The 27,132-nt window shown below is 48.8% G+C and overlaps 1 protein-coding gene across 1 annotated transcript in view; it reads right to left on the bottom strand.

The window, feature by feature from the left end:
• Positions 1 to 7,629: 7,629 nt before the first annotated feature.
• LOC133124235 (pyruvate carboxylase, mitochondrial-like) overlaps positions 7,630 to 27,132 on the bottom strand; it is a 205,226-nt gene continuing 185,723 nt past the window's right edge. The window contains 5 exon segments of the mRNA XM_061235242.1: positions 7,630 to 9,506; positions 11,229 to 11,369; positions 12,794 to 13,042; positions 20,052 to 20,231; positions 24,647 to 24,891. Of these exon segments, the coding sequence (XP_061091226.1) occupies positions 9,249 to 9,506; positions 11,229 to 11,369; positions 12,794 to 13,042; positions 20,052 to 20,231; positions 24,647 to 24,891 (1,073 nt within the window). The 3' untranslated portion in view covers positions 7,630 to 9,248.

Raw genomic sequence — 27,132 nt, 5'->3', positions numbered from 1 at the left:
GAAGCTCGTGTTTAAAAACTGTTTCAGGGATCACAGCACATGTTGCCATTTCTTCTTTAAACAATGCCGCTTTCTCTCACAAAGTATTCTGCCTTCACAGATATTTCTTCGCGATCCGTGTTTGCTCTGGCAATGAAGGCGTATTTCTGTCACAGAATTCAAACCTCCGGGATTGAGCTCACTGGGTGAGCGGTCGCTAACGAGAAGCAGACAAATGAGCTCTCCTCTCCCCTGGTGATGCCCCCTGCTGGTGGGCAGAAGAAACTACAGGCCCTATGGTTGAAACCAGTGGTTCCCAACAACTGTTCCTGGAGATTTACCATCCTGTAGGACGTCCATTTCAGCCATAATTTAGGACATCTGATTCTAGCTCAACAACATCTCTAGCTGCTGAATGAGGCGTGCTTTGTTAGGGTTGGGGTGAAAACCTACAGGTAGATCTCCAGGAACAGGGTTGGGAACCACTGGTCCAAACCAAGCCGCTGCCACCAATCATGCAATCTGGATGTGAAGCTGGCCAGCATTTGTCCTGAAGAAACCGCTCCTATCATACCAAGCCCAACAGAAGTCACGGCACCATACAAGAGTGAACCGGCTTTAATGCGTCCCGTCGTTTCCCTCTATTTAACCACATTCTTTTTCAGACTAGGTTAGAATAGAGTGGTGGCTATTTTTATGGGCCGTGTGATCCGAGACGTCTCAGGACCCGTCCCATTGACTTGACTGCTTCCCACACAATGTCAAACAGCAAGTGGCTGTTGAACAGAAAATCTGGAGAGCTACTTTACAGACACAGATCTTGGAGCTGACTCAGTCTTATTCATTACACTACATTACATTAATGGCATTTGGCAGACACTCTTATCCCGGGCGACGTGCGGTTTATTAGACTAAGCAACGGCCCAACGGCTGTGCGGATTGTGGCTCCACCCGGGAACGAACCGCAAACCTTGCGGGTCCCAGTCACGTACCTTAACCGCTACGCTACAGGCCGCCCGCTATTCGTACAATAATAGTCAACCCGTCACGATGCGAACACCATATTAACAGTAAATACGGCACACTTGCCTTTCAGAGTGCAAAATGAGCGATACCGTGGTCAAGCAGCTTATAGAAGGCATCGATTATTTCCCCTTTGAAAACTCTGCATCAGAAATCCCTGCGTTTCCCCTTAATGCCTGTCTTTTCTTCTTCTTCAAAGTGCAAACTAGGCCCAGGGCGACGTCCACAACGGGGCGCCACGGCAAACTGACCCTTCCCGAAGTGAATTCTTTTATGAGCGAACCTCGAGCCCGCCCTGTCGGTGACTCCGCTGGCCCTGCCCCCCCCCCCGCGCCCGCTCCCCAAAGTAAACACCATCGCGATTCCGCTCATGACTGGGAGGGCGAAAGACCTACCGGAGCACAACGGAGAAGAAAAAGAACAAACAGAATTTCGGCGCTGGCGTGCCAGGAACGCCCGGAGCTGCCCAGGAAGGGGGTGGGGGGGCACGGCGAGCTGTCATTAGACGCACAGAAGGGACCAATTAAACGGCGGCTTGGTGCGGGTAGTCGTCATGGAAGGCCGGCGATGTCAGAGAGACCGGGGGGCCGGAGCGGAGTCCTGTCCTGACGGCGTCGTGGCGACACCGGTTAGGCCACGCCCCCCCGGGGCACTGATGCGAAGTGCCCAATCAGAACATTACTTGAGGCGGCCTGTAGCGTAGTGGTTAAGGTACATGACTGGGACACGCAAGGTCGGCGGTTTGATTCCCGATGTAGCCACAATAAGATCCACACAGCCGTTGGGCCCTTGAGCAAGGCCCTTAACCCTGCATTGCTCCAGGGGAGGATTGTCTCCTGCTTAGTCTAATCAACTGTACGTCACTCTGGATAAGAGCGTCTGCCAAATGCCATTACTGTCATGTAATGTAATGGGGCCACACCCCCGGGGCACTGTTGCGAAGGCGGCCGGCGAATGGGGGCGAATGGGGGCGAATGGGGGCGAATGGGGAGGAATGGGGGCGAATGGGAAGGAATGGGGGCGAATGGGAAGGAATGGGGGCGAATGGGAAGGAATGGGGGTGAATGGGGGCGAATGGGGCGAATGGGGGCGCAGGGGATCAGGCTTGTGACAAATGGTGTGGAAGTGGCAGTTGGTCTTTAAGGCTTTAAGGGTACGGGTCACGGGGGTCAGGTGGTGGCGGGGGAGCAGAGGTAGGCCTGCGGGAGGAGGAGAAGGAGGAGGGAGGATGTGCGCCTCCCTCTGCAGCGGTCAGCGAGAGTGACACAAACAAGGAGGGACAGATGTGCCGTGCGATTCGACAGCGAGAGTCCCGAGACCTGCCACCAGAAGTGTGGCAGTAGCAGCAGCCTGGCGCAGAGCCAACTGGCCCAGCTGGAGCAAAACACAGACGCACACGGGAGGAGGAGGAGGAGGAGGAGGAGGAGGAGGAAGGGATGACAGGGCAACGGAGGACAGAGGAAGTAAGAGAAAGGAGGAATGGGAGAGGAGAAGAGGCTTGAAGAGGGGAGCTTCAGCCCTCCTCAGCTGGAGGACATGGTCAAGTTGATCACATCAAACCGACCGGCTGCCACATTCTGTCCCCCCCCCCACCCCCAGCTACTCATGCATAGACAGCGCCATCCATCAACGGCTGCAAAATACTGCCCGGCCTCTCAACCAACATATGTCAGTGTAGAGGGCAAACATCCATTATTCTCGCAAAGCTGCAGCTGCACGCTGTCTATAACGTCTCTGCGGCGTATATACTGTATCTGAAAAAAGAAATGCCCGTCGCACACTGCAAAAAAAAAAATCTTATTTCTTTTCCTCAAGTAGAAAATATTAGCTTGTGTTTAAGTTACTGTTTGCTTGAGAAGTGAAATTGTCTCACGCCGTTGGCATATCCTGAAATGTCTCACTTCATTGGGGAAATTTGAATGCAAATTCAGTGGTTGTTTCATAGTTTTTTTTTTTACCAAAGACACTGATGAAGGGTTGTGTCCAAAACCATTGTTACTTACGTGATTAAAGTTTCTGCGGGAGTCCAATTTCTCTTTGAATTTATTTTTCTCCACACGCCTGTTACCTGGAGCCAGGTGTGCAAAACGTAATTCCTTTAAAGCAAAAATAAATAATATAAGATGAAAATACTAGTTGAGATTGACTTATTTTTGGTTTTTCTGCAGTGCAGGGGCCCATGCCTGCCAGGGACAAGGTGAAGGTTTGTCTGCTGTTTTTCTGCCAGACGTGCATCATCTCCCCTCCAACAGGGACTCGTCCCCTTTCATTAAAACCTCTCCCAGTGCTGCTGAACTGCACAATGCTGCAGCCAGTGAATACAGCGTAATGTATACGCCGTATATACGGGTGTGCTTGGTGGCCATTTTGTAATCTAATGACGGCAAAGAAGAACGCTATTGAATTTGAAGTGGGGAGGCAGCCGGAGAGAGAATAGTAAAAGAGAGAAAACAGACGCAAAATGGCGGCGGAAAAAATCAGCAGGAAACGGGACACAAAAGATGCTTAAAAACCGCGAATGGAGAGAGACAGAGAGAGACAGAGAGAGTGGGAGAGAGAGAGACAGAGAGAGAGTGGGAGACAGAGAGAGAGAGGGAGAGAGAGGACGAGGAAGGGGGAGAGAGAGGGAGAGAGAGAGGGAGAGACAGAGAGAGAGAGAGAGAGGGAGGGAGAGAGAGAGAGGACGAGGAAGGGGGAGAGGAGAAGGGACTGAGAGCAAAAGTGGGATGGACACCGACAATGAGTCCTTCAATATGAGGTTTTTCCTCATTCTTTTCAGTTTTTCTTATTATTTTCTGACGCGGCTCCGGCCCCGTGTTTCTCCTCCCGGGGAGAGCCGGGAGACGGATGGCGGGGGGAAGCGGGAGGGACAGCGGTGACAGGCTGATGGAGAGGGGCTCTGTGAGGAGCACTGTGAGGAGCTCCGGACAGGACCGGGGGAGCGTCACCAGGCCGGGCCGGGGCGAATATAGACAGTAAATGATGACAGCCGCGTTATGAACGCGGATCAATATGTCGATGGCTCAAGGTAGGGGTTACTCACCTATGGAACAAAAACTCTGCTCTGCCCCTCTAAGTGAGATTGATCAGAAAGTGCTCCAGGGACTCCCGCAGGGCATGATGTACCGTCTGTCCATTCTGCACTGTAGCCCGCACTCACACATAATAAAAAAAAAATAGAGCTGGCTACATCTCTTCACTTATTCCATTACAAACACTGGATGTGACCACATCTGACCATGTGATGGACATCATGCCACTTCAGTGTGACATCCTCATGGATAACGCCTAAGTATATGCCCATAAAACCTTAGTTTCTTTTACCGTTTCTGTCAGATCTGGGGCCTGATCCACAAAGCGGGATTTAGGAGTTTGCTGGATAACTGCTCCAGAGAAAGACCCGGAACAGATCTTTTGACGGTACATGTTCCAGATTTGGGTCTGGGTTTTTCAGCGCAGTTATCCGGCTAATGCCTGCTTGATGGAACAACAAACAAACCTCTTTTGCTTGCACAAAGCAGCTTGGCTGGCAGGCATTTCTTTTTGATGCAGGAAAAGAAGTGCATCACATTATTAGGGCAAAGCCCACATTAGCCCCTTAGAGTCCAGGGAGGACTTAATCATCTCAACTGGAGGTTGTTTAAAGCAAATGAGGTGTTTTTTATCCACTGTTTCTATCTGCTGTAGCACACATCATTTGGACCAATTATTTTACATTTCTCAAAGCTGTTCACTTAGCAAAAACATTCAGTGCCTTTAATCAAAACAAGTTCAGTTACTTACAACTTATTTTTATGCATCGTGTTCATTTCCATTGATCACGTAACTCAAAATTGTAAAGTTGCATAAATTCCCACTAACGGGAAACCGCACACTTTTAGTATGCTAAGCTACAATAAGCAAAGCTCAGATATTCCAAAAATAGGAAATGTTTAATGTTTAGCTTCTCCGAGCAATGGAAAATAATTTCATGTTCGCACACTGGCATCTGCCGGCTATGCCTCAGAGTGAAAATGTCATGTGTGTGTGTGTGTGTGTGTGACGCCAGATCCTTCCCCATATCAGTGTGTGTGTGTGTGTGTGTGACACTGCACCCTTCCCCATATTGGTGTGTGTGTGTGTGTGTGTGCGTGTGTGCGATGCCAGACCCTTCCCCATATCAGTGTGAGTGTGTGTATGTGTGTGTGTGTGTGAGTGTGTGAGTGTGTGTGTGTGCGCGTGCGGGTGTGTGCGTGTGAGTGTGTGTGCGAGTGTGTGTGTGTGTGTGTGTGAGTGCGTGTGTGCTTGTGTTTGTGCGTGTGAGTGTGTGTGAGAGAGAGTGTGTGTGTGTGTGTGTGTGCATGTTCGTGCGTGCGTGCATGTGCGTGTGTGTGTGAGAGTGTGGGTGTGTGTGTGTGTGCGCGTGTGTGTGTGAGTGTGTGTGTGTGTGCGTGGGTGAGTGTGTGTGTGCGTGTGTGTATGAGTATGTGTGTGTGTGTGAGTATGTGTGTGTGTGTGTGAGACGCCAGATCCTTCCCCATGTCAGTGTGTGTGTGCGGGTGTGTGTGTGCGTGTGTGAGTGTGTGTGTGAGAGTGTGCGTGTGTGTGTGTGTGTGTGTGAGAGCGTGCGTGGGTGAGTGTGTGTGCATGTGTGCGTGTGTGTGTGTGTGTGTGTGAGTATGTGTGTGTGTGTGTGTGTGAGATGCCAGATCCTTCCCCATATCAGTGTGTGTGTGCGTGTGTGTGTATGTGTGTGAGAGAGTGTGTGTGTGTGAGAGTGTGTGTGTGTGTGTGCGTGTGTGTGAGGTCTGCAAGCCGTGACTGTTCGCTATAATAGCGTCAGCGCTGCTGAAGAATGTGACCTCGATGCTGAGCTGTAGCAGTGTGTGAGTGAGAGGATCTCATGGGCTATGGGGCTGTGGGGATCTCCATTAACGCACTCTCAGGCCCTCATGTGCAGATATAGAACAGGACACACAGGCAGAAATGCAACACGTGTAAGTCACAGAAAATACAGACACAAACACAAAAGCCAGCTCAGCTACGGAAGACGCATACGTGCACTAAAATACACACGTGCACACACACACATACTCACACACATTTGCAGAAGACACACATTGACTAAAGCACATTAACAGTTGTACACAGACGCACACACACAGAAAAATACATAAAACATTTATGCACACTGCTACAGTATCTAATGTCAATAATGAGCATCTGTGCTTTTTAGCTTTATTTTGCTTTCCTCCACATTTTTTACAGAATACAGAATGGTATACAATGAACTGCCAAAACATTAAAATACCTGAAAGGAATGTCAGGGAAAAAGAAAGGCCAAATCCACAGGGATTTCACAATGGTTTCTGTAACACATTATTAAGTAGTATTTTCTAATGCATGTATTAATATTGATAATGAACAATACAGCAATATAGCACCATTCTTGCATTTTATATCTACAAGAGTTGTTAATTGGGAGACACAGGGACAAATTATATCTATTATTATATTTATTTCAATATAATTCAGAGCAGACAGAACAAACTGGTAGTGTAATCGTTTATGATGAGAATCCCACGCATATCCTTGCAGGAGATTATTCACTTTCATCCTGTATTGACTGTTTACCCTGTTACAATACTGGCTAAATTATTTCATTCACCACAGCTCCCAGACATATAACGGGATCTAAGGGTACATGAGCATGATTGGTGTGTAAAAACAGTATGGTTCATTCGGTGCCCAAGCTCTGTTCACATAATGCAGGAAGGGATGATTCCTTTTGCTGTTTACAGAAAGAGCTGCAGCCTTGGGTTGTCAGCAGTCTAAAGTGAAATGTAATTTTGTATATCATTTTAAAATGGTGCAGTAGACAGTAGAACTTGCCTTCTGCATGTACGCAGAAACGTACAGATGAATTAGGAAGCCAACTACACCGTCGCGCTGTTCCCTTAATTGTATCATTTAGCATAAAAAGAGTTATGCTGTGATTATGTGTGCTGACAATAATTACTGAAGATCATTCTGTTGATTGTCTCGAGCATTTTCTGTTAAGTGTGTATTTACATATTATGTGACATCACGCATTTGAGGAGCACACGCAAACTGAGGATTCTGGAGAGTACACGTCCCTGTAGCTTGAATTAGTGCAATGAATACATGGAAAATCTGGACACTGGAATATAAAAAGGCAATGAGAAATAGTAAAGGTCCCATATTGAGGAAAATTACATTTCCCTTCGCTATGTGGATCGGGAAGGAGTTGAAGGTGCTATGGAAACAGTGTGAAAGTATCTAAACGCACAGTCCCCGAATAAATCCACACAATCTGTATGACGAAAATGTGCCGTTTGGACTTCTTGGAATTTGTGACATCACAACAATACACTCATTTTCTATGTCCGCCTTCAGCATGGCCCACTTTGTAGCTTGTAGCTAGCCAGCCAATCAGAACAGATGCTCATTGATATTAATGAGCCTTAAAGGCACAGTCACCAAAACAGCCTGTTCTTGGTAAAGCTCACGAGAGGTACTGGACAATGGAAATGGATAGAACTGGATAGAGTGTTTTTGGTAGTTTAAACAACTCATGGATATCAGGGCCTAAAATAAAACTCTGGAGAGGCGTACAGTGGGGGACCTTTAAGATATTTTAAAAGTGGAACAATTATTTAGGGACACTTGGACCTCAGTTTGCATTCTTCAGAGTATACTGGTATTTGGCAACATGGTAACCGAGTTCACCAATTCACCCCATACTAGTAGAGCTTGAATCCCCTGCGTACTGCCTCTACAATTGCATATAATGGAATGTTAAAATACGTTCATCATTGATGAAACATCTATGTATATTTGATTTACTCACCTACAAATACAATAGTTGTGCTGGCTCTTACAAGGCAATTAGCAAACATAGCTGTTGGCAATTATTCCAACTCAATGAACAAGAAAAAAACCTCAATATTATATTGTGATTGTAAAAAAACCCAATTTGGACCACCTGCTTAATAAATAGTCTCAGAAAATGTTAAGATATTAAGCTTTTGTTTTTAAATAAAATGAAATTGTCTGAAGAACTATAAATGGCTGGGATTGTGCATACTTCTTTATAAGAGGGAGCATTGTCAGCTCAGATCAAATGTGTTGACTGCACTGGGAATAGGGGAGGAGGAGAGAAGGGTAGACAGATGGATGGAAAGAAAGTAAAGCCCCAGCATTTTTTTTTACATTTTTATCCAGAAGTCAAATACCTGAAACAAAAATAAAATCTGAAGTCAGCATGGCAGAACAATGGCCATGGTGAATGAGATTCAAGCGATATTCCAGCTCCCAGTTACGCGTCAGTCACCCAGACTACAGTACAATAAAGCTTTAAATACCGAACCGCGCTTAGATTAAATTATTGCTTTGCGTAAATATTCAAGATGATGTTACTATGACAACAATTACCTGAGTTATGTTATTCTAGGCATTTCAGGCCATTATCTACTCCAGGAATGTGACAGCGAAATGAGATCGCCGCTTTCTCTTAAATCAAAACAGTGACATCGCTTTCCGCCGTGCAGAAACCGAACGGGCGGAAAAGAGAAAAAGATTATTTTCCCTCAGAAGATGTGAGCAGTCACCCCGTGAGGATACAGCAACACAATGTGCACATATGGTGAGACAAAAAACAACTAAATGTCAAGAAATAAGCAACTGCTTAGCGGAAGCCAGCCTGTGGCCCGGCGCGGAGCAGCCGACAGATGAAGGCTGTAGTCGTGGAGCTGGCTCTGTGTCATTCACCATTAAGAGACCTCTGCGCGGCCCCATTAGCCCTGCTAATTACTATCTCGTTTATTCACTCACTTCAAAACTACACTCATTAATCTCAAATATATATTGTGTTCTCTCCTTCAGACCAATTGCTTGCTTGCTTTAGGAGGGAAAAAAACCAAAAAAGACTAGTACACCGTGCGCACAGATCTGACATAAATAGAATGACTAGATTAGACACCATTTTCCATTTGATGGCATATTTATATTGCCGTTCGATTCAGCCAGGCGTCCTGCATGCACTCACAGACAGCTGAAGAGCTTACAGAAGCTTCCGAGTTTGACACTTCTGCTCAAAATTCTAGCGAACATTTATAGAAACCAAACAATCGAATATGGCCGCTCAGTGCGAGACTGACTCACGCGGAGCCGACGTTTTAATGAAAACACGAGCTCTGGTAATCCTACGCCGCGGGTCCTGACGCAGGCGGGCGTCTCTCCGGGCCCTACTCGCCCTCGCTGATCTCCAGGATGAGGTCATCGCCCTCCAGGCTGCTCTCCGAGGTCACGTGGACCTTGGTGACGGTGCCGGAGACGGGCGAGTTGACCACCGTCTCCATCTTCATGGCGCTGAGCACGCACAGCGGCTGGCCCTTCTCCACCCGGTCGCCCTGCTTCACCTTCACCTCCACCACCTTCCCCGGCATGGGGGCGCCCACCTGGCCCCGCACGTCCTTCAGCGCCTTGGGGTGGAAGTGCATCTCCTGGGAGAGAGGCAGAGAGGCGCGAGAATGAGCGAGTTCGGTCAGGGAGCTCTTGCTGCGTGTTCCCGTGCTCAACCAATCACATACACGCATCAATACATGTTCTGCTACTCAACCAATCACATACACACAGCACAACATGTTCTCATACTCAACCAATCACATACACGCATCACTACATGTTCCCATGCGCAACCAATCACACACACGCATCAATACATGTTCCCATGCTCAACCAATCACACACACGCATCAATACATGTTCCCATGCGCAACCAATCACACACACGCATCAATACATGTTCCCATGCGCAACCAATCACACACACGCATCACTACATGTTCCCATGCTCAACCAATCACACACACGCATCAATCCATGTTCTCATACTCAACCAATGACATGCACACATCAATACATGTTCTCATACTCAACCAATCACATGCACACATCAATACATGTTCTCATACTCAACCAATCACATGCACACATCAATACAAGTTCTGCTACTCAAACAATCACATACACACAGCACAACATGTTCTCATATTCAACCAATCACACGCACACATCAATACATGTTCCCATGCTCAACCAATCACATACACACATCACTACATGTTCCCATGCTCAACCAATCACATACATGCATCAATACATGTTCTCATACTCAACCAATCACATGCACACATCAATACAAGTTCTGCTACTCAAACAATCACATACACACAGCACAACATGTTCTCATATTCAACCAATCACACACGCACATCACTGATGGAGCAGCTTTTTTAACGTGGCAGCCAGGCCTCTCCAGTGCTGCACTCTGCATGCTTGGCTTGCTGCTGCTCACAGAATTGTGCTCACCCTCCACTGCTCAGCTTCCACCTGTGTTTTAGTTCTGCTTCTAGCTACTGCGGGCTTTGATATTCTCCCCGGCCAGCGGGAGAGATGCATTGCGCTCTCTGTTTGGTAGGTTAGTGCACGTTGGCGTGCATGCACAGAAGTACCTTAAAGCTAATCCATTCAAGAATATATTTAATGTAAATACGTGAGATGTTTTGACTGAAATGCGATGTTGGCTACAGCACGCCAAGCGACAACCAACCACATGTAATTCCTTTCATGAGAGACAGTGCTGAAGCCAGCTTTCACAGAAATAACATGCATTACATACTAATACAAAGACACTAAGAGCTGGGCCCGGGACTCACCTCTCCTTCAGCAATAAGCCTTATTGAACAGACTGTTCTTCGCTAAATGGTGTTATACTGAAGTGGTTTAAATATTGATTGGTTCATTTGTCTACTTCATTATGTTTCTTGTGCATGAGAACACTTTCTTTATAGAACTGCGATGCTGTTAACCTATGCCGGAGGTAATTCAGTCTTATTGTGTGGACTGCAATCGTAAGTCAGCCCCGATGAATATAGAGGAAGAAATGTAAAGTATGAATGAATAAATGCATGGGTTTATTAACAGAGTTGTCTCATTACCGGGCTGTGGATCACAGTAGGTATTAACGCCATTGTGATGGGGATCTATCGGCAAAGAGATACAGAGTGCTATTGTTGCACTGTAAAGGGAGAAGCAGAGGCACTTGGGTAATTGCTGGTACTGTACACAATACAGTCGTACATGCGGCTAAATGAGCCTTTGTGAGGACAGCGGGTGAGAGTGCGAGGTTAGGAAGGGTTGGGGTGGACGTTCGGTAGGAATACCTTCATGGCCTGTGTGTCCTTGACCAGGACAGAGCGCAACTGTCCGTTCAGCTCGAAGAACACCTCCCGCTGTCCTGCCTTGGTCAGGTCCCCGAGGGCCAAAGCTTTGATGTGCAGGGTCTTCCCACGTTCCAACTCCACCTGGGAGAGAGGGGTAATGTGTATGCATGCACTTAATGCCAGTGAAGCTCATTTGAATTAGAAAATTTCAGAGGGAGAGAGAGAGACAGAGACAGAGAGAAATACCAGTAGCACCACTGAACTCTTTAGAAATACTGTTTGTTACTCCACTGACTATGTGTGGTGATCCCATGAGAAAGTACCTAAAGTGCACTTACGCATTTGCTTTTAGCTCTGAACGTCTTTGTATGCCTACTTTACTTAATAATTAATTTCAGATTTTCCCATGTCATCTAGGATAGGCCGCATACATACGACCCCGGCAGAACGAACGGATCTAAGGATCCGGAGAGCGACACGCCTTCTCCAAGGCACTCCGTCTCCAACGACAACTGTGATTCTGAGGCGATCGGGCTGCTGTTGTTGTATGCGGTGAGCCTCCCCTCCTCCCCTCCTCTCCCCTCTTCCCCCTCCTCTCCTCTCATCCCCCTCCTCCCCCTCCTCTCTCCTCCTCCCCCTCCTCTCCCCTCCTCTCTCCTCCTCCCCCTCTTCCCCCTCCTCTCCTCTCCTTTCCCCTCCTCTCCTCCCCTCCCCTCTTCACCCTCCTCTCTTCTCCCTCCTCTCCTCCCCCTCCTCCTCCTCCTCTCCCCCCTTTTTAAAGGCGGAGCCAGGCTGAAACAGTGAAATTACATGACATTACATTAATAGCATTTGGCAGATGCTCTTATCCAGAGCGACGTACAGTTGATTAGACTAAGCAGGAGACAATCCTCCCCTGGAGCAATGCAGGGTTAAGGGCCTTGCTCAAGAGCCCAACGGCTGTGCGGATCTTATTGTGGCTTCACCGCGGATTGTACCACCGACCTTGCGGTTCCTAGTCAATACATACAGGAACTGAATTACACAGGATCTAGAATTATCTCAAAATGGAAAAAAAATGAATGGTTATTTCTAAAGTTGAGTGAGTATCATGCCTACACCTGGTCACAGAAAGCAGGTTGTTTGCGAAAGAGAAAACGTGGTGTGCTTCCGCGCAGTGAAGAGGAGGAATCGGGTCGCTTGGGGGAAATCCACCTTTCCGCTCCCCGTCATGCGTAGCACGAGGCACAGCCAGTGACAGGTAGAACGGCGTGTGCTTGTTCTTTTTCTGCACTGCTCACAGAATACCTGATGTCCACCAGATACGCTAACCCCCCTGTCTCAAATGCTCTGATGTACAGAGTGTCCTGGCTCAAAAGACGCCAGGCTGGAGAGCAGATCGACATATATACACTGATATAAAGACTACATAAGTGTTCTAAAAAAACTATTTGATAGCTTTAGACAGGAAATTACAGCAAATGAAATACAGAGATGCAGAGAGAGTGAGCGTGTGTGTGTGTGTGTGTGTGTGAGAGAGAGAGAAGGAGAGAGAGAGAGGAAAAAAAGAGCTATCAGCAATTCACCTGAAACTCCTCGGCGATTTTGGGCCCGTCCAGGAAGAGCCTGGTGTTGAGACACTCCACAGGCCCGAATCCGGAGCTGAACTCCTTGAACTCCTGGTAGACCTTGGGATACATGGCCGCCGACATCATGTCCTCGGGAGTGACATCATCATTGTGCGCCTGCCGCAGCTGCGTCTCCAGGGCGTCGAAGTCCATGGGAGCCAGGGAGGCGCCGGGGCGCCCCTCCAGCCGCGGCAGGGACTTCAGTACCTGGCACACAGAGAGGGGCCTCGGTGTTTGCGTCTGCATTTCCACTAATAAAACAGAGATAGGGGGGTTCGTGTGGAATTCCGGGCAGCAGAGCCCTCGTCCTTTGTGCGCTGGGGCCCCCCGCGGTGGAGATCGAACCCTGCCGGCGCCCGCGGCAGCCCTGGCCTGGAGTCCCGCGGGGCGCTCATTCATCACAGCGTCGCACAGGGAAGGAGGGCGGCGGTTGGCAGGATTTTGCCCACCTCATTATGCCACGGTGACTGCAGTGATCAATCAGGCACCTGCGGTCCCCCCCCGCGCAGCTGTCCCCAGCACGGTAATGCAGCTCAGGTGGCGGGTTGCATTTCAAATTAACCGAGGTAAATAACGAGTATGAAGCCGTTAAGCAGTGACAGGGATTCATCGGACAGGCACGCGTGTAAACAAAGATGTTCTATTACAATAAAGATGCTCTCAGCAGGGTCCCGCTGTACCTGCGCGCGCGGCACCGACGCACTCACATGTTCCCCAACAAAGGCGTTCGCAGCTCCATACCGCATACCCAATCAAACAATCGCGCCGCTACAAAGCATGATAAATAGATAGTTTGTTTGAGCCAGTTAAGGCACTGTTATGCCAGCGGAACAATTGATCTTGTAATTAAAAGCTGGTGATGAATTGCCGCTGGCTTGGGAGGTGAGAAACAAAAACGATATTCCTTCTCAGCTCCAAGAAAACAAAACATGAATTATGTCCTATGGCAAAGCTGAAAATAACACTGAATATACTGTATGAATAAATAAATAAATAAATAAATGAATAAATAAAATTCTGGTTTACAGAACCAGCTCAAACATTTATGCAAATGCGTTCAGTCTTCCACCGTTTCCACGTTCCAAAAAGCTACCGCCCAGAGGTCGGCACGGCTGATAATTCTGGGCTGTACGGAGCGGAAAGGAAGCAAGCCAACGTTTCCTTTTCGTTTTTTAAAGAACATCCTATTTCTATTCGAGGGACTGCACAGTGAAGTTAAAAATAACCCCTGCTTTTGCAGATTGTTCTGATTTTTAGTATCGGGAGCTTGTTCGTACCTGCTGGTAAAACACAGAAACCGTCGGCTTTCACGGTGTCAGCTTTGAAAGGGAGAGCGGGACCCCACCGGGTTCTTTGCCCACCTCTCCCCATGCCTCAACGGGCATGCCACATTGCGTAATTAAAACTCTAATTACGGGCTGGATTGTTACTAAGCATTCAAATCGTTTTTCCCTTTTCATGCAGAATTGCTGTTTAAGTTCTGTAACTGAGGGCATGCAGCTCGGTAGGCTGGCATCCAATCGGCCCACATACGGAAACTCAACCGCGACTCAACCTTGGTGGGACCGCGTCTCGGGTGCGTTAAGCGTTTGGGCCACGCCTGGCGCAGAACCCGAATGTTGTGATAAACCTTAAATGGGGCTGGTTGGGGTTGCGCTGCTCCTGGCCCACAATGCATTGTCATAACTCACCCTTAAGTGCCTAAACTCAACCATACTTAGCCCAGAATGGCCTGCTATCCGGGTTCACTCTGTGTGTTGGGAATGTGCAATTTACCACGGTCCCTGTGGATCATGTTGCCTTTTATTGCCTTTCCCAAAAACATTTGTTAGTGCCGCTTATAGTACAAGACTCAATAAGTGTTGGTGTGTACTACTGTTGTAAACACAAGCACATTTCTTCTGCTTAATTGCTCCTGGAAAACTCCACTAGAAAAACGCTAAAGCTGTAGACACCACAGTGAGCTGGAATATCACAGATTCTTTCAGAATATAAAAGTGCATTCTCCAGGACGTGAATGACATACTGTAGCTCACCAAGAGGCAGCTATGTTCAGGGGATGTGACAATGTACAGTGGTGGTTGTGTTAAGCTTTGTTGACCGCTAACCGGCTTGGAGCCCTTCACTTCATATGACTGGTTTGAATATAAACAGTTTATTAATCCGTTTAACCAGCTTTGTAGGGACTTCTCGATTAGCTTGATCCATGCAGTGTCTCCGCATGGATGTTCCTCCGGGTTGGCGAAAGCTGGCTATTATTATACTGTGCGTTTGTCAAAGCAAATGAGCTCGAAAGGACACGCGAAAGCACGTTAATTTGACTGGGCCTCGCACCTAAAAGGCGGTAATGGAGGAATTCACAGACGTTTATTCTGTGAGGGATGAAGTACGTCAGGAAGCTGGAGAGCTGTGAGTCACGGCGGATGCGGTTCAAAGACGTGACACACTCGAAGAGGAGTCGCTTAATTTGACAGCTTTTGAGACGATTCGCCGGCTAAAGTACGAGATAAATCTCCCACCTCCACGGAGCAACTCCTCGGCTGCATTCATACAACATCCAAAGGCAGGAAAGCTCGTAATCCAACATCCATTTATCGCATCAAGGCACGCTTTTCAGACGCCGTCAGCCCAGAAGTGGATGAAGGCGCTACTTGTGTCTGTCACCTTAATTAAGCCGAGTTTGTGTGCGAGTGCAGAGCTGCACTGGCCTCCGCGTTTCTGAATGCACCTTTTTGATTTGAGCGGGGAGCGCGTCTGTCACCCCTGTGTTCAAAGCGGAGGGCCAGGTTTTGAACAGGAAATTGAGTACCTGGAGTTAAGCACCCCTATTCAAAGAGGCCCGGCCTGGGTGTCAGACTGCAGAGAGACTCCAGGTCTGAATGAGGCTCTCAATTAAATTTTTTTGTTGTTGCTGTTATTTCGCGATGGCTCCGGGTATAGTTCCACCGAGTCCAAATTATGAACAATTACCGTGCTGCATAATATAACTGCGTACGCATCGAGTCGGCTAGATTTTCCCTGGGTTAGAAATTATATAAAATGACTTCCCGACACTGCTATTATTCACACCCTCCTCTGAAACATGTGACATCCAGCAGCTGTTGCTGTTCGGCTTTCTACCACTCAAGTCTGTGCAGCCATGGAATCAGAGGAAGACGCCATGTGTGCAAAATCACAAATGTCAAAATTCAGCACATTCCAGCAGGATGGAGATATATGCCTTTTTTTAATCAACTGCAGGATAAAGATAAAAGCGGGGAGCGAAAGAGCGGGAGAAATGCTTCGTTTGCTCTTCTGGTTTTATCTTTATCGAGCAGTTGATTAATAAACGCCTATCTATACCCTGCTGGAGTGTGCTGGATTTTTACATTTTTGATTTTGATCCCTATTGCACCCTGCTGTGCCCAGGGCACTAGCTATAGTTGATACACTGTATGTGTGTGCCCCTCAATGAAAAGAAATCACGTGAACTTTGACTTTTTTCGCATGTGAAAATCACAATTTTACATTTTCAAGTGAGTTAAAATGTTTCAAAATATTCACAGGAACTGGACATGTAATTACCTTTTTACACATGAAAATAGGAAAATAGGTCACATGATGTCGTAAAATGTCATCCTCACTTGAAGGGAAAGCAAAACACGTGACTTGAAATAACATAGGTTCCATTTTTTCACTCCAATCTTATACGGTGAGTGAGATTTATTTTATAGTTCACATGTGGACTCTTCACATGTTGGGTAATCACATGTGGTTTTTGAACACATGGTTTTTTTGTGAGGGCCGTCTTTGCGGGGAGACTGTGGGCATCTGATTGCTCAGAGGCGGTCGCAGGTGTGCGCTGCGATGTGAGCTTCCTGCTGGCTGAAATTCCTCCCTTCCATCCCGGACGCTGTGCCCGGTTATTCCACACTCCGGGGGAGGCCCGCCACAGCCGGACCTGGTAGGGTCCGGAATTCATACCAGACCCGCGCGGCTCATCCACGTGCCAGGAAAGACTGAAAGAGCGAACGAACAGTGTACACTTCATGTTCCGCATTATGAAAAACACCCATGTAATGCCCCTACAAAAGTCATCTTCCGATGCCGGCGGAGAGACGTTCGGATGGAACCCAGTGCGCGCACTACAGCTCGTACGCACGGCAGCGCGTGAGGAATGTGGATACTCGTCTTGGGAGAATTTTTTTTCCTTTCTATTGTTCAAAGGACAGCGGACTGCCCCGGAGGCGTCTGCGCCGCGTATTTTGCGCGTCTTTGCGAGTCTTAGCGGCGACAGCCGTTTCCCCGCAGGACGGCTTTGCTCCCCGTCTGTCGAGCCGCCGCGGAGCGCCCAGGCAGAGCCCCGCTTAGCGGGCTCGGAGACCCGCGCGCTCTCAAGGCCGCGGTGGAGCCACCTGAGGAGCGGCGTGTCGGGACGTGCCGAGGCCGGATGGCGGGCTGAAAGCCGCGCTCTCCTTCACCCTGTTGGAGCTCCGCTGAGACGCCCGGCTGAAGCTCTGCGCTGCCACCGATAAATATAAGCCAGGCTACCGCTGAGAGGAGGTTACTCCTTTTTAGTATTTCCGAGATCCCTCCGCTGCTCTTTGAGTGTGGTAAGGGGATTGCGAGCAGTGAGAGAGGTAAGCATTTTAATGGGGAGGATTTAGCCGTATCACGGCAACAGCTTTCCCGGGCAGGGAGTTCCCGGTGACACACCGTTTTTCGCACACAGCTATGGGTACCTGTATCTCACTCCAGCCGTTATTTAGTGCCGGCGCACACGAGAGGAATCACCTCCAATAAACACGTCAGTGTGGATTCTGCAGGTACACGTCTGTGTTTATCTTTGGGAAAACGATTCGAAATAACAACAAAGATCAACGTGAGAGCAAATAACAGCCCGGTCGGTACTGTACCCGGTGGTTTATGTACTGTCAAAGGAAAGTGCTTCCAAAGCTACTCAGCCCAGACATTTTCACAATCGCCATTTTGTCATGGCCCCCACTTTAGGCCCACCGAGCTGCCTGCCGCCATGAGCTGGCACACTGGAGCAGCACAGAGGCGGGTACGTAGCGCCACTGCCAACAAATAGCATTGTTCCGTATCCCAGGGAGGGAATATGAAAACATTTCTTCTCTTGCTGGGATAAAAAAGAAGAGAGGTGGGCTCTCTGGCACCAGCCGGCAGCCCCGAATGTCAATAATCCCAATCTTGGGATTAATATCACACTTCATTACACTTTCATGTTTTTGTTAGTGAGGGCTGTCTGGGCGTCTGCAGGGAACTAGCTGTGCTTATTGGAGAGGAAGTGGGATTTCCCATGAAGCAACAGTGCAAAGGATCATGTGTGCCAAGCGAGTGATCAAAAGAAATTAAGGCACAACTCCCCTCACCAAGATTTATACAGCGCAGAGAGAAATCAAATGAAAAACCCCGGCTCGGATCCGAACATGGAGGCTCATGGCCGAACGTACCATGCGTTTATGACTTTCACTCCCGATAATGGTCCTTCGCCACAAAAATAGCAAACGGCAAAACGTTCAGGCTTCCCGCACTGCTAATAATGGGAAAATGCAAAAGCCCTTCAAACCTTAAAAGGCATTCGTCAGCATCAAATGCACGCTCAAATCCGAACAATAACTGCGATATCAAGGTCTGTTCCGAATCAAAAGCAAAAAAAAAGAGGAAATATCAGTTTGAAAGTATTTACCGAATGCAAAAAGCTGGAAATAGAACCTTGAAAGTGTTTAAATGCCACGAGTGACTTCGACTGGCGCGCGGAGACGGTTCTGACATTTCCGTTCGGCGCTACGCGGCGTGTAGTTTTCTGGCAGCCTGCGTGATCCCGTCAACGTCGCAGACGGCATCCTGCGTGGCTCCCGTGTCTCGGCGAGAATTCCCGAGACTCCGGCGTTCCCGACGTTCCCGGCGTTCCGGGCCCGCGAGACGGAGCGTCCTCCGCGGCCTCTAAGGGAAGGGGTAAGCTGTGGCAGATGGAGCACCGGCATCAAACTGCTCTGGGACGAGCGGAAGGGATATAAGTTGATATCAAAGCTCGCCAGCTTGTCTTTCAAGTGGCGCGGCATCAATTTATAATATATAATGAAGTGCGAGGGCCACTGGGCCACTTGCTCGCTGGGTAATGGGAATTGGCAACACTAAGTAACATTTTAAAGAGACACAATGACATTGCCTCCATCGCGACAGCGGACATTAGTGAAAGCACACAGCTGGAATGACGCTCTGTCCAACTTTTTATACCAGTCCTGCCTCATCCACAGATGTACCAAAAGGGCACCTTGTAATTCTTTAATGTTCTGATGGATTCCGTCTGGGGGACGATTTGAAGAAAAAAAAAAAAAATGCAAACTGCGTTTGCGTGTGAAGTCTGGAAACCGCACGCACATCCTGTGGCTTCAAGGTGACGGCGGCATGCTAATGCGAATCCCGTATCAAACGTCGTCTTTTCCGGCGTTCCGGGGGGAAGGGGAGAAAGACTCTGCTGGGGAAAGGCGGCAGGTTTTTTTTGATGTCTTTCACCGTGGTTTTCCGTGTCAGAGATTAATGACGGAGAGAAGCCGTGGGAAGCGCCTGATCAGAGCGGCACCCATGCTGTGTCACAGCCAATGGGACTAAAGAGTGAGGGGGAGCCGGAATGGCGGCCGGCTGCGGTGCCTTCTCCCGCGATCATCTGAGGAAGCAGAGGAGCGGCGCGGGGGAAGGGGGGTGGGACGAGCGGGGGAACGCAGTCTCCGGGGCGGGGAGAGACTGGGGGCGCGGGGGCGCAGGTTCAGAACGCGGGCGGTGGCGGGGGTAGGGGTGGAGGTACAGAAAGCGGGCGGGGGTAGGGGTGGAGGTTCGGAAAGCGGGCGGGGGTAGGGGTGGAGGTTCGGAAAGCAGGCGGGGGTAGGGGTGGAGGTTCAGAAAGCGGGAGGGGGTAGGGGTGGAGGTTCAGAAAGCGGGGGGGTGGAGGGTAGGGGTGCAGGTTCAGAAAGCGGGGGGGGTGGAGGGTAGGGGTGGAGGTTCAGAAAGCGGGCGGGGGTGGAGGGTAGGGGTGGAGGATCAGAAAGCGGGCGGGGGTGGAGGGTAGGGGTGGAGGATCAGAAAGTGGGCGGGGGTAGGGGTGGAGGTACAGAAAGCAGGCGGGGTTAGGGGTGGAGGTTCAGAAAGCGGGCGGGGGTAGGGGTGGAGGTTCAGAAAGCGGGGGGGGTAGAGGGTAGGGGTACGGCGCCGTTACCTGGGACCTGAAGGGCTCTGGGAAGCCCCCGTGGGGGATGCCGATGTGGCCCTGCAGGAACTCCACCACAGACAGGGGGAAGGACAGCTCGTCTGCCTTCTCCTCCACCTCCGCCCGCGTCAGGGAGTTCTGCACCATGAACTGAGCCAGGTCCCCCACAATCTTAGAGGAGGGGGTCACCTGGGGGACAGAGAGGAGGGGGGGGAGAGACCTTTTTATTTCTGTTCACTCTGGTTCAGTTAGTACTGCCTGTTATGTAAGTGAATGCTTTGGCAATGTTAAGAGTACCAATACCACGCCACAATCAAGCTTATTGTAATTGAATTGAATTGAGATGGAGAAGGAGAGAGAGGGATAGGTGTGAGGGAGGGAAAGAGAAAAGGAGGGAAAGAAGGGACAGAGGCAGAGATGGAGAGAAAGATTGGAAGGGTTGAGGAGGGGAGGAAGGTAGAAAAAAGGTAGAAAGACGACCGAGAGACAGAGGTGAAATTTAGGCGTATATTTCACAGACCAAAAAGCCTCAATTGTATTACTCAAGACAAAATATAATCATATGATCAAAAATACTGGCATGGAAAAATGGTAAATGCTGTTAAGAGATGTGAGACTGAGTGTGAGAGAGAGAGAGAGAGAGAGAGAGAGAGGGGGGGGGGGAAGGTGTGAGAGAGAGGCAGAGAGCGGCTTCTCTTCAAGGGGCATGTACACTTTTTAATTATCGCTGGAAATATTTGTCTGTGAACAGTGTTTGGCAGTATGACTATCTGCACAGTATATACGGCCGGGGAGGAGCGACTGGGGAGATGGCCGCCCTGGCAGTGCTGTAGCAGTTCTGTTATGGATGTTCTCTGGGCTGACCAGATGCATTTGTTCTGTCAAAGTGCGGCAAATAATTTAAAAACAATACCGAGAGCGGAGAACACAGAAAGTAATGGACGGACGGAAAAATGTTCACGGCCACGGCAATCTCCCAGCTCCGGGGACCTGTAAAGAGAGGGTACGGACCTTAAAACAAACGGCCGGCGATATTGCACTGGAAGCGCGGCGGACTGAAGGGAAGAGAATGAAGGAGATGTGTTTTGTTTTTGCGTCGGAGAGATTTAGAGCGTGGGGGGGGGGGGGGGGGGTGGGGGGGGGCTCGGGGGAGACTGTAATGAGCGGATTTGGGCGCGTCTCCGTTCAGCGAGGACCGCTCCACTGATTCGCCAGGCCCCCCGTTATCGACACGGCTAACCGTGAAGGAAACGGCGCGGGAGAGAAACAGAGGAGAAAAAAAAATTTCAATTGATCGTTGATCGTTTAATTCAGCCCGGGCGAGCCGGAGCCGGCAAGGCAGAACCAAACGCTGGCAGGTGTCATTGATTGCGGAGATCAGACGCGGGCCAGCTCGGAGAACGGGAGCAGATAAGCCTCGCTTAAAGCGCGGCCCTGATCTGACTCTGCAGCCGTCGCGGGAGGGATGGGGATTAGCAATTTAAGTTTGCAAAGTTATTTTTATTTCTTTCTTTTTTTTGAGGGCGCCATTTTGGAGCGGCGTGGGGACTGACAGCCGAGCGGAGAGAACGTCGGGGATGATGAAAAGGAGGAAGGCAGACAGAGAGGAGGAGAAGTGTGTGTGTGTGTTAAAGAGCGCAGGTACACAGCGCGGAGTGTGTGTGTGTGTGTGTTTCATGAGCAGTTTTTCAGCTGTCTGGATTCAGAGAAACGGGATGATCAACACCAGGCCCACAGGCAGCCTCGTGAAATTATTCTACAGTCTCTCTCCCAGACCTGCCCTGCACCAGATCTTCACTCTACAATCGCTACGGCTACAGAATTCATAAACAGCACAGAGGCGCACTGCAAAAAGGCCAAACACAAATCAATCCCAAGAAGTATTTTAGTCTTATTACATTATTTATTACATCTTATTTCTATTGTCAATGAGGAGAGACAGTTTGACTGGTTCAAAGATTTGCCAATGGGGTAAGAAAATTCCCCCTGTCAAGTAAACAGTAACTTAATACAAGCAAATATGTTCTACCTGAGAGAGACAAAAAAAAGATCTTAAGTCTCATTACAAGACTAAAACCTTCTTTTTTTTGCTGTGTGGTGCAGCTATTCACAGAGGGCGTGTGCAGGTGCAGGTGAGCAGGCAGTGCTGTCAGGTGCAGATGTGCAGGTAAAGCGTGTCTGAGCGCGCACGCATCACAGGGTTTTTTTCAGTTTCCGTTTTTTAAATAACTTTGGCACCCAGTGTGAGGCAGCATATATCCAATTCCCACTCTCATTTTGTAATGTCCAATTATCCGCAACAGCAGCTGTGTTCTTGTGCATTCCCCACAGCCAAGTCTGGAGAGTATAAACATCCGCACTACTCCTCCAAAATACTACTGCTCTACTCTACACGCCTCTAACAGATCTATACACAGCACACAACACATCTACTGCTATACACATCTCTAACAGGCCTATACACAGCACAAAATACATCTACTGTTCTACACATCTCTAACAGGTCTATACACAGCTCAAAATACATCTACTGTTCTACACATCTCTAACAGGTCTATACACAGCACAAAATACATCTACTGTTCTACACATCTCTAACAGGTCTATACACAGCACAAAATACATCTACTGTTCTACACATCTCTAACAGGTCTATACACAGCACAATATACAACTACTGTTCTACACATCTCTAACAGGCCTATACACAGCTCAAAATACATCTACTGTTCTACACATCTCTAACTGGTCTATACACAGCTCAAAATACATCTACTGTTCTACACATCTCTAACAGGTCTATACACAGCACACAATACATCTACTGCTATACACATCTCTAACAGGTCTATACACAGCACACAATACATCTACTGCTATACACATCTCTAACAGGTCTATACACAGCACAAAATACTACTGCTCTACTCTACATGTTTCTACTACATCTATATGTCTCGACTACATCTTTACGCAGCACAAAATTCATCTACTTCCCTACACATTACATTACTGGCATTTGGCAGACGCTCTTATCCAGAGCGACATACAGTTGATTAGACTAAGCAGGAGACAATCCTCCCCTGGAGCAATGCAGGGTTAAGGGCCTTGCTCAAGGGCCCAACGGCTGGGCGGATTTTTTTATAGATTAAGCAAATTTATCCCCTCATGTAATCCTTGTTTTTCTATCACAAGACCTGTCCCTATCAGACAATGTCAAGCATAGGCCTGGGCCCCATTACATGAGAACTTTTTTTTTTTTTTCACTTATTAAGAAATACGTTCACTTGAGTACATATTCTGTATATATATTGTAAACATCGCTCCATGGAGCTGCCACCCACAGCCAGCACTGGCGGTTGACATCGACGCAGCATATATATATTTGACAGGCGCATTTATGCAGATAAACCACAATTGACACATGTACGGATGTACAGGTGAGCAGTGGTGGAAAATCCAGGTTCAGAAAGTATACTTCCTCCCTAGTATTTCGTTCTCCAATCACCTGGATTTTCAAATTAGCTCAATTATTCAGTCAGGGGCTCGTTTTTCACGGAAGCAATTTGTGAGGATTTCCACTCAGTTTCTAGGTGGCGGGTAGGACTCATTTGAATATTGCAAAATAGCAAAAGGGGCCTAACGTTCCTCGAAAGTGTAGGCTATTAGGTGTACCAGGGAGACATAACAGTTAAAATAAAATGAATAATTCAAATAACATTTTTATTTTACGTAGGCCTATAATTCTAATTTAACTCCGAGATGAATTTTTCCACCCCTCGCACACACGTGGACAGCCCGCGTCGAGCTTACGAGTGTTGTCGTGCACAGAAGTACGATGCAGAACCAGAATGAGGCCGGCGGAGGAGAATGAGAGCCGGTGTACTGACTGCCTGTGTGAGTGTGCTAGCGACCCATGCACACGGCTTGCGATTGCGATTTCTACGCGAAACGCTCCAAAAACAGCAGATTGCATTAATGGCATTTTGGCAGACGCTCTTATCCAGGGCGACGTACAGCTGATTAGACTAAGCAGGAGACAATCCTCCCCTGGAGCAATGCAGGGTTAAGGGCCTTGCTCAAGGGCCCAACGGCCGCGCGGATCTTATTGTGGCTACACCGGGATTAGAACCACCGACCTTGTGTGTCCCACTCATTTACCTTAACCACTACACTACAGGCCACCCAATCTATTGCATCTCAGCTCACATGTTGCAAATTTTGTTAAGCGAGCCCCAGGTTGATAGAACTACTTGGTGAAATCACGGGTGGAAGAAACGCATGGCAGGACTTTTACTTTCCGACCCCTGGACTTTCCACTGGCACAGAATGGGGCTGCCTGTAGTGTAGTGGTTAGGGTACATGACTGGGACCCGCAAGGTTGGTGGTTCAATCCCCGTTGTAGCCACAATAAGATCCGCACAGCCGTTGGGCCCTTGAGCAAGGCCCTTAACCCTGCATTGCCCCAAGGGAGGATTGTCTCCTGCTTAGTCTAAACCAACTGTACATTGCTCTAGATAAGAGCATTCGCCAAAATGACATGTCATGTAATGTAATGTAATGTAGATCTGACGGTCTCACCTTGATGAGGTCACAGGTCTCACCTTGATGAGGTCACCCAGCAGCTTGTTGGCCTCAGCGTAGGCCTTCTTCACCTCCTTGAACTTGTTGCCTAGCCCCATGCTGTGGGCCTGGAAGTGCAGGTTGGTGTACTGGCCGCCCGGGATCTCGTTCTCGTACACGTCGGAGTTGCCCGACTTCATGGTGGCCGTGCAGTCGAAGGGGGCGTACAGCCCCCGCGCCACCTCCCAGTACTCGCTGTAGTCAAACACCTTCTCCAGAGAGATGCCTGGGGCGAGGGAGGGAGGGAGAGAGAGAGAGGTGTGGGAGAGGGAGAGAGAGAGGGAGGGAGAGAGAGAGTTGTGAGAGAGGGAGGGAGAGGGAGAAAGAGAGAGGGAGGGCAAGAGAGGTGTGAGAGAGGGAGGGGGAGAGAGACATTGAGAGAGCAGACAGGGAGAAAGAGAGAGGGAGAGAGAGAGAGGGCGAGAGAGGGAGGGAGACAGAGAGAGAGAGAGGGGGAGAGAGAGAGGGAGGGGGAGAGAGAGAGACATTGAAAGAGAGCAGGAAGGGAGAGAGAGAGACATTGAGAGAGCAGGAAGGGAGAGAGGGAGACAGAGAGCAAGAGTGTGAAAGAGAGAGGGAGAGAGAGCAAGACAGAGAGAGAGATAGAGCAGGGAGGGAGAGAGTGTTAAAGAGAGTGAGAAAAAGAATGGTGGAGAGAGAGGTGGGAAAGAATTTTTGTTAATTTTAGCCATCCTCTATTTACACTCACAAGACGCCAACGAGATTACATAAACAAAAAGCGACAATAAAACAAAAACATACGAAAAGAGAAAGAAAACTTAAAAAAATTATCTCAACCTATTCCATGTGCAAAAAAAAAAAGGCTCACCATCCTCCAGAGAACGTAAGCCACCTGTGTAACAGCACCCACTGTGTAACAGCACCCACTGTGTAACAGCACCCACTGTGTAACAGCACACACTGTGTAACAGCACACACTGTGTAACAGCACCCACTGTGTAACAGCACACACTGTGTAACAGCACACACTCTGAGACACATTTACACTCCCATCACTGTCCAATACTTATCCATCGCTGCCCTGTCCCGGATCACACCCCAGAACACACCCCACCCTCTCCGTCGCCTCCGCCAATCAACAATCCCACTTGTGTCAACTACCATGTTTGGCCTGTCCCAAAATGAAATGACTGAGCTGGCACTTTACTCTTTGTTTTTGCTTATATGGGAAACCAAGGCTGAAGTTTCCCCCGGTAACCGAAATAAACTCCCCAGAAAAGAAAAGGAGTCCGTCTCACCCCGAGTGTCCCCGTCCAGAAAGGACAGAAGGCGGGATAATGCCGTTCATCGCAGAAATGAAACTATTCGCTGCAGCGCCCTCTTGGCTCACAGTGGTTTGTACGGTGCCCTCCATGCTGCCCACCCCGTACCCCCTTCAGCCTGAATTGAGCCCTCCATGGGGTATCTGTAAGAGGTTTTCAGCTTTTTTAAATGCATTGCTTTTACTACAATTCACTACTACACGGTGGGAGAAGAGAGAGGGAGAGAGAGAGGGGGAGAGACGGAGAGAGAGAGAGATAGAGGGAGATTGGAAGGATTAAAAGCAGGGAGGGCGAAGGCAGGCGAGGGGGAGGAGGCTGAAAGAAAGGGAGAAAGAGGTAGAGGGAATGAAAAAGAGAGACTGAGAAGGTGTGAAAGAACGAAAGGGGGGGAGAGAGAGGACAGGGAGGGAGGGAGGGAGAGAAAGAGAGAGGGGGAAGGAGACGTGTGAAAGAAAGAGGGGGAGAGGGAGGAAAGGGAGTGAGAGATAGGGAAAGAGAGAGAGAGGGGAGGGAGAGGTGTGAGGTGTGAAAGAAAGAAGAGGAAAGAGGATAGGGTGGTGGAGAGAGAGAGGGGGGAAGAGATGTGTGAAAGAAAGAAAGAAAGAGAGAGAGAGAGAGCAGGGAGGGAGAGAAAGAGAGAGGGCAGGGGAGCTGAGAGACAGATATGAGATGCAGCATAAGGGTGAAGCACAGGGGACGGAGATGGAGATCGGGTGATAATGCTAAATAAAAAAGTCTCATCCGCTGTGCAAACCAATTTTTCTATATTTTATCTCACTCGGCAAATGGCTGTCCAAAAAGCAATCGAGCCAGCGTGGACTGGCTGGCGGCTCTGCGGGGCAGCGCACGATTGGCTCCAGCAGCGCCCCGGGACGGGAGGGATTCAGAGGACCGGAATCACCACTCCCATCCCTCATTACCACTCCCCATTGGTCAATTCAGCACCTGCAAGTCTGCTCACAGAACCGCGCACAAAGTGCCTTCCCCTCAGCTCCCGTCTGTGTCCACAGCAGTGTGATAATAACAAGCGGCCGTTGACATTACACTGCATGCGTGTGTGTCTGTACAGGATTACAGAATTACATTACATATTAATGGCATTTGGGAGAGCGACATACAGTTGATTAGACTAAAGCAGGAGACAATCCTCCCCTGGAGCAATGCGGGTGTTAAGGGCCCAACGG

The sequence above is a fragment of the Conger conger genome, chromosome 3 (assembly GCF_963514075.1).
Source record: "Conger conger chromosome 3, fConCon1.1, whole genome shotgun sequence".
In the NCBI taxonomy this organism is placed as follows: Eukaryota; Metazoa; Chordata; class Actinopteri; order Anguilliformes; family Congridae; genus Conger; species Conger conger.
Note: the sequence above shows the minus strand (reverse complement) of the source record. Positions and strands in the feature narration are given on the sequence as shown.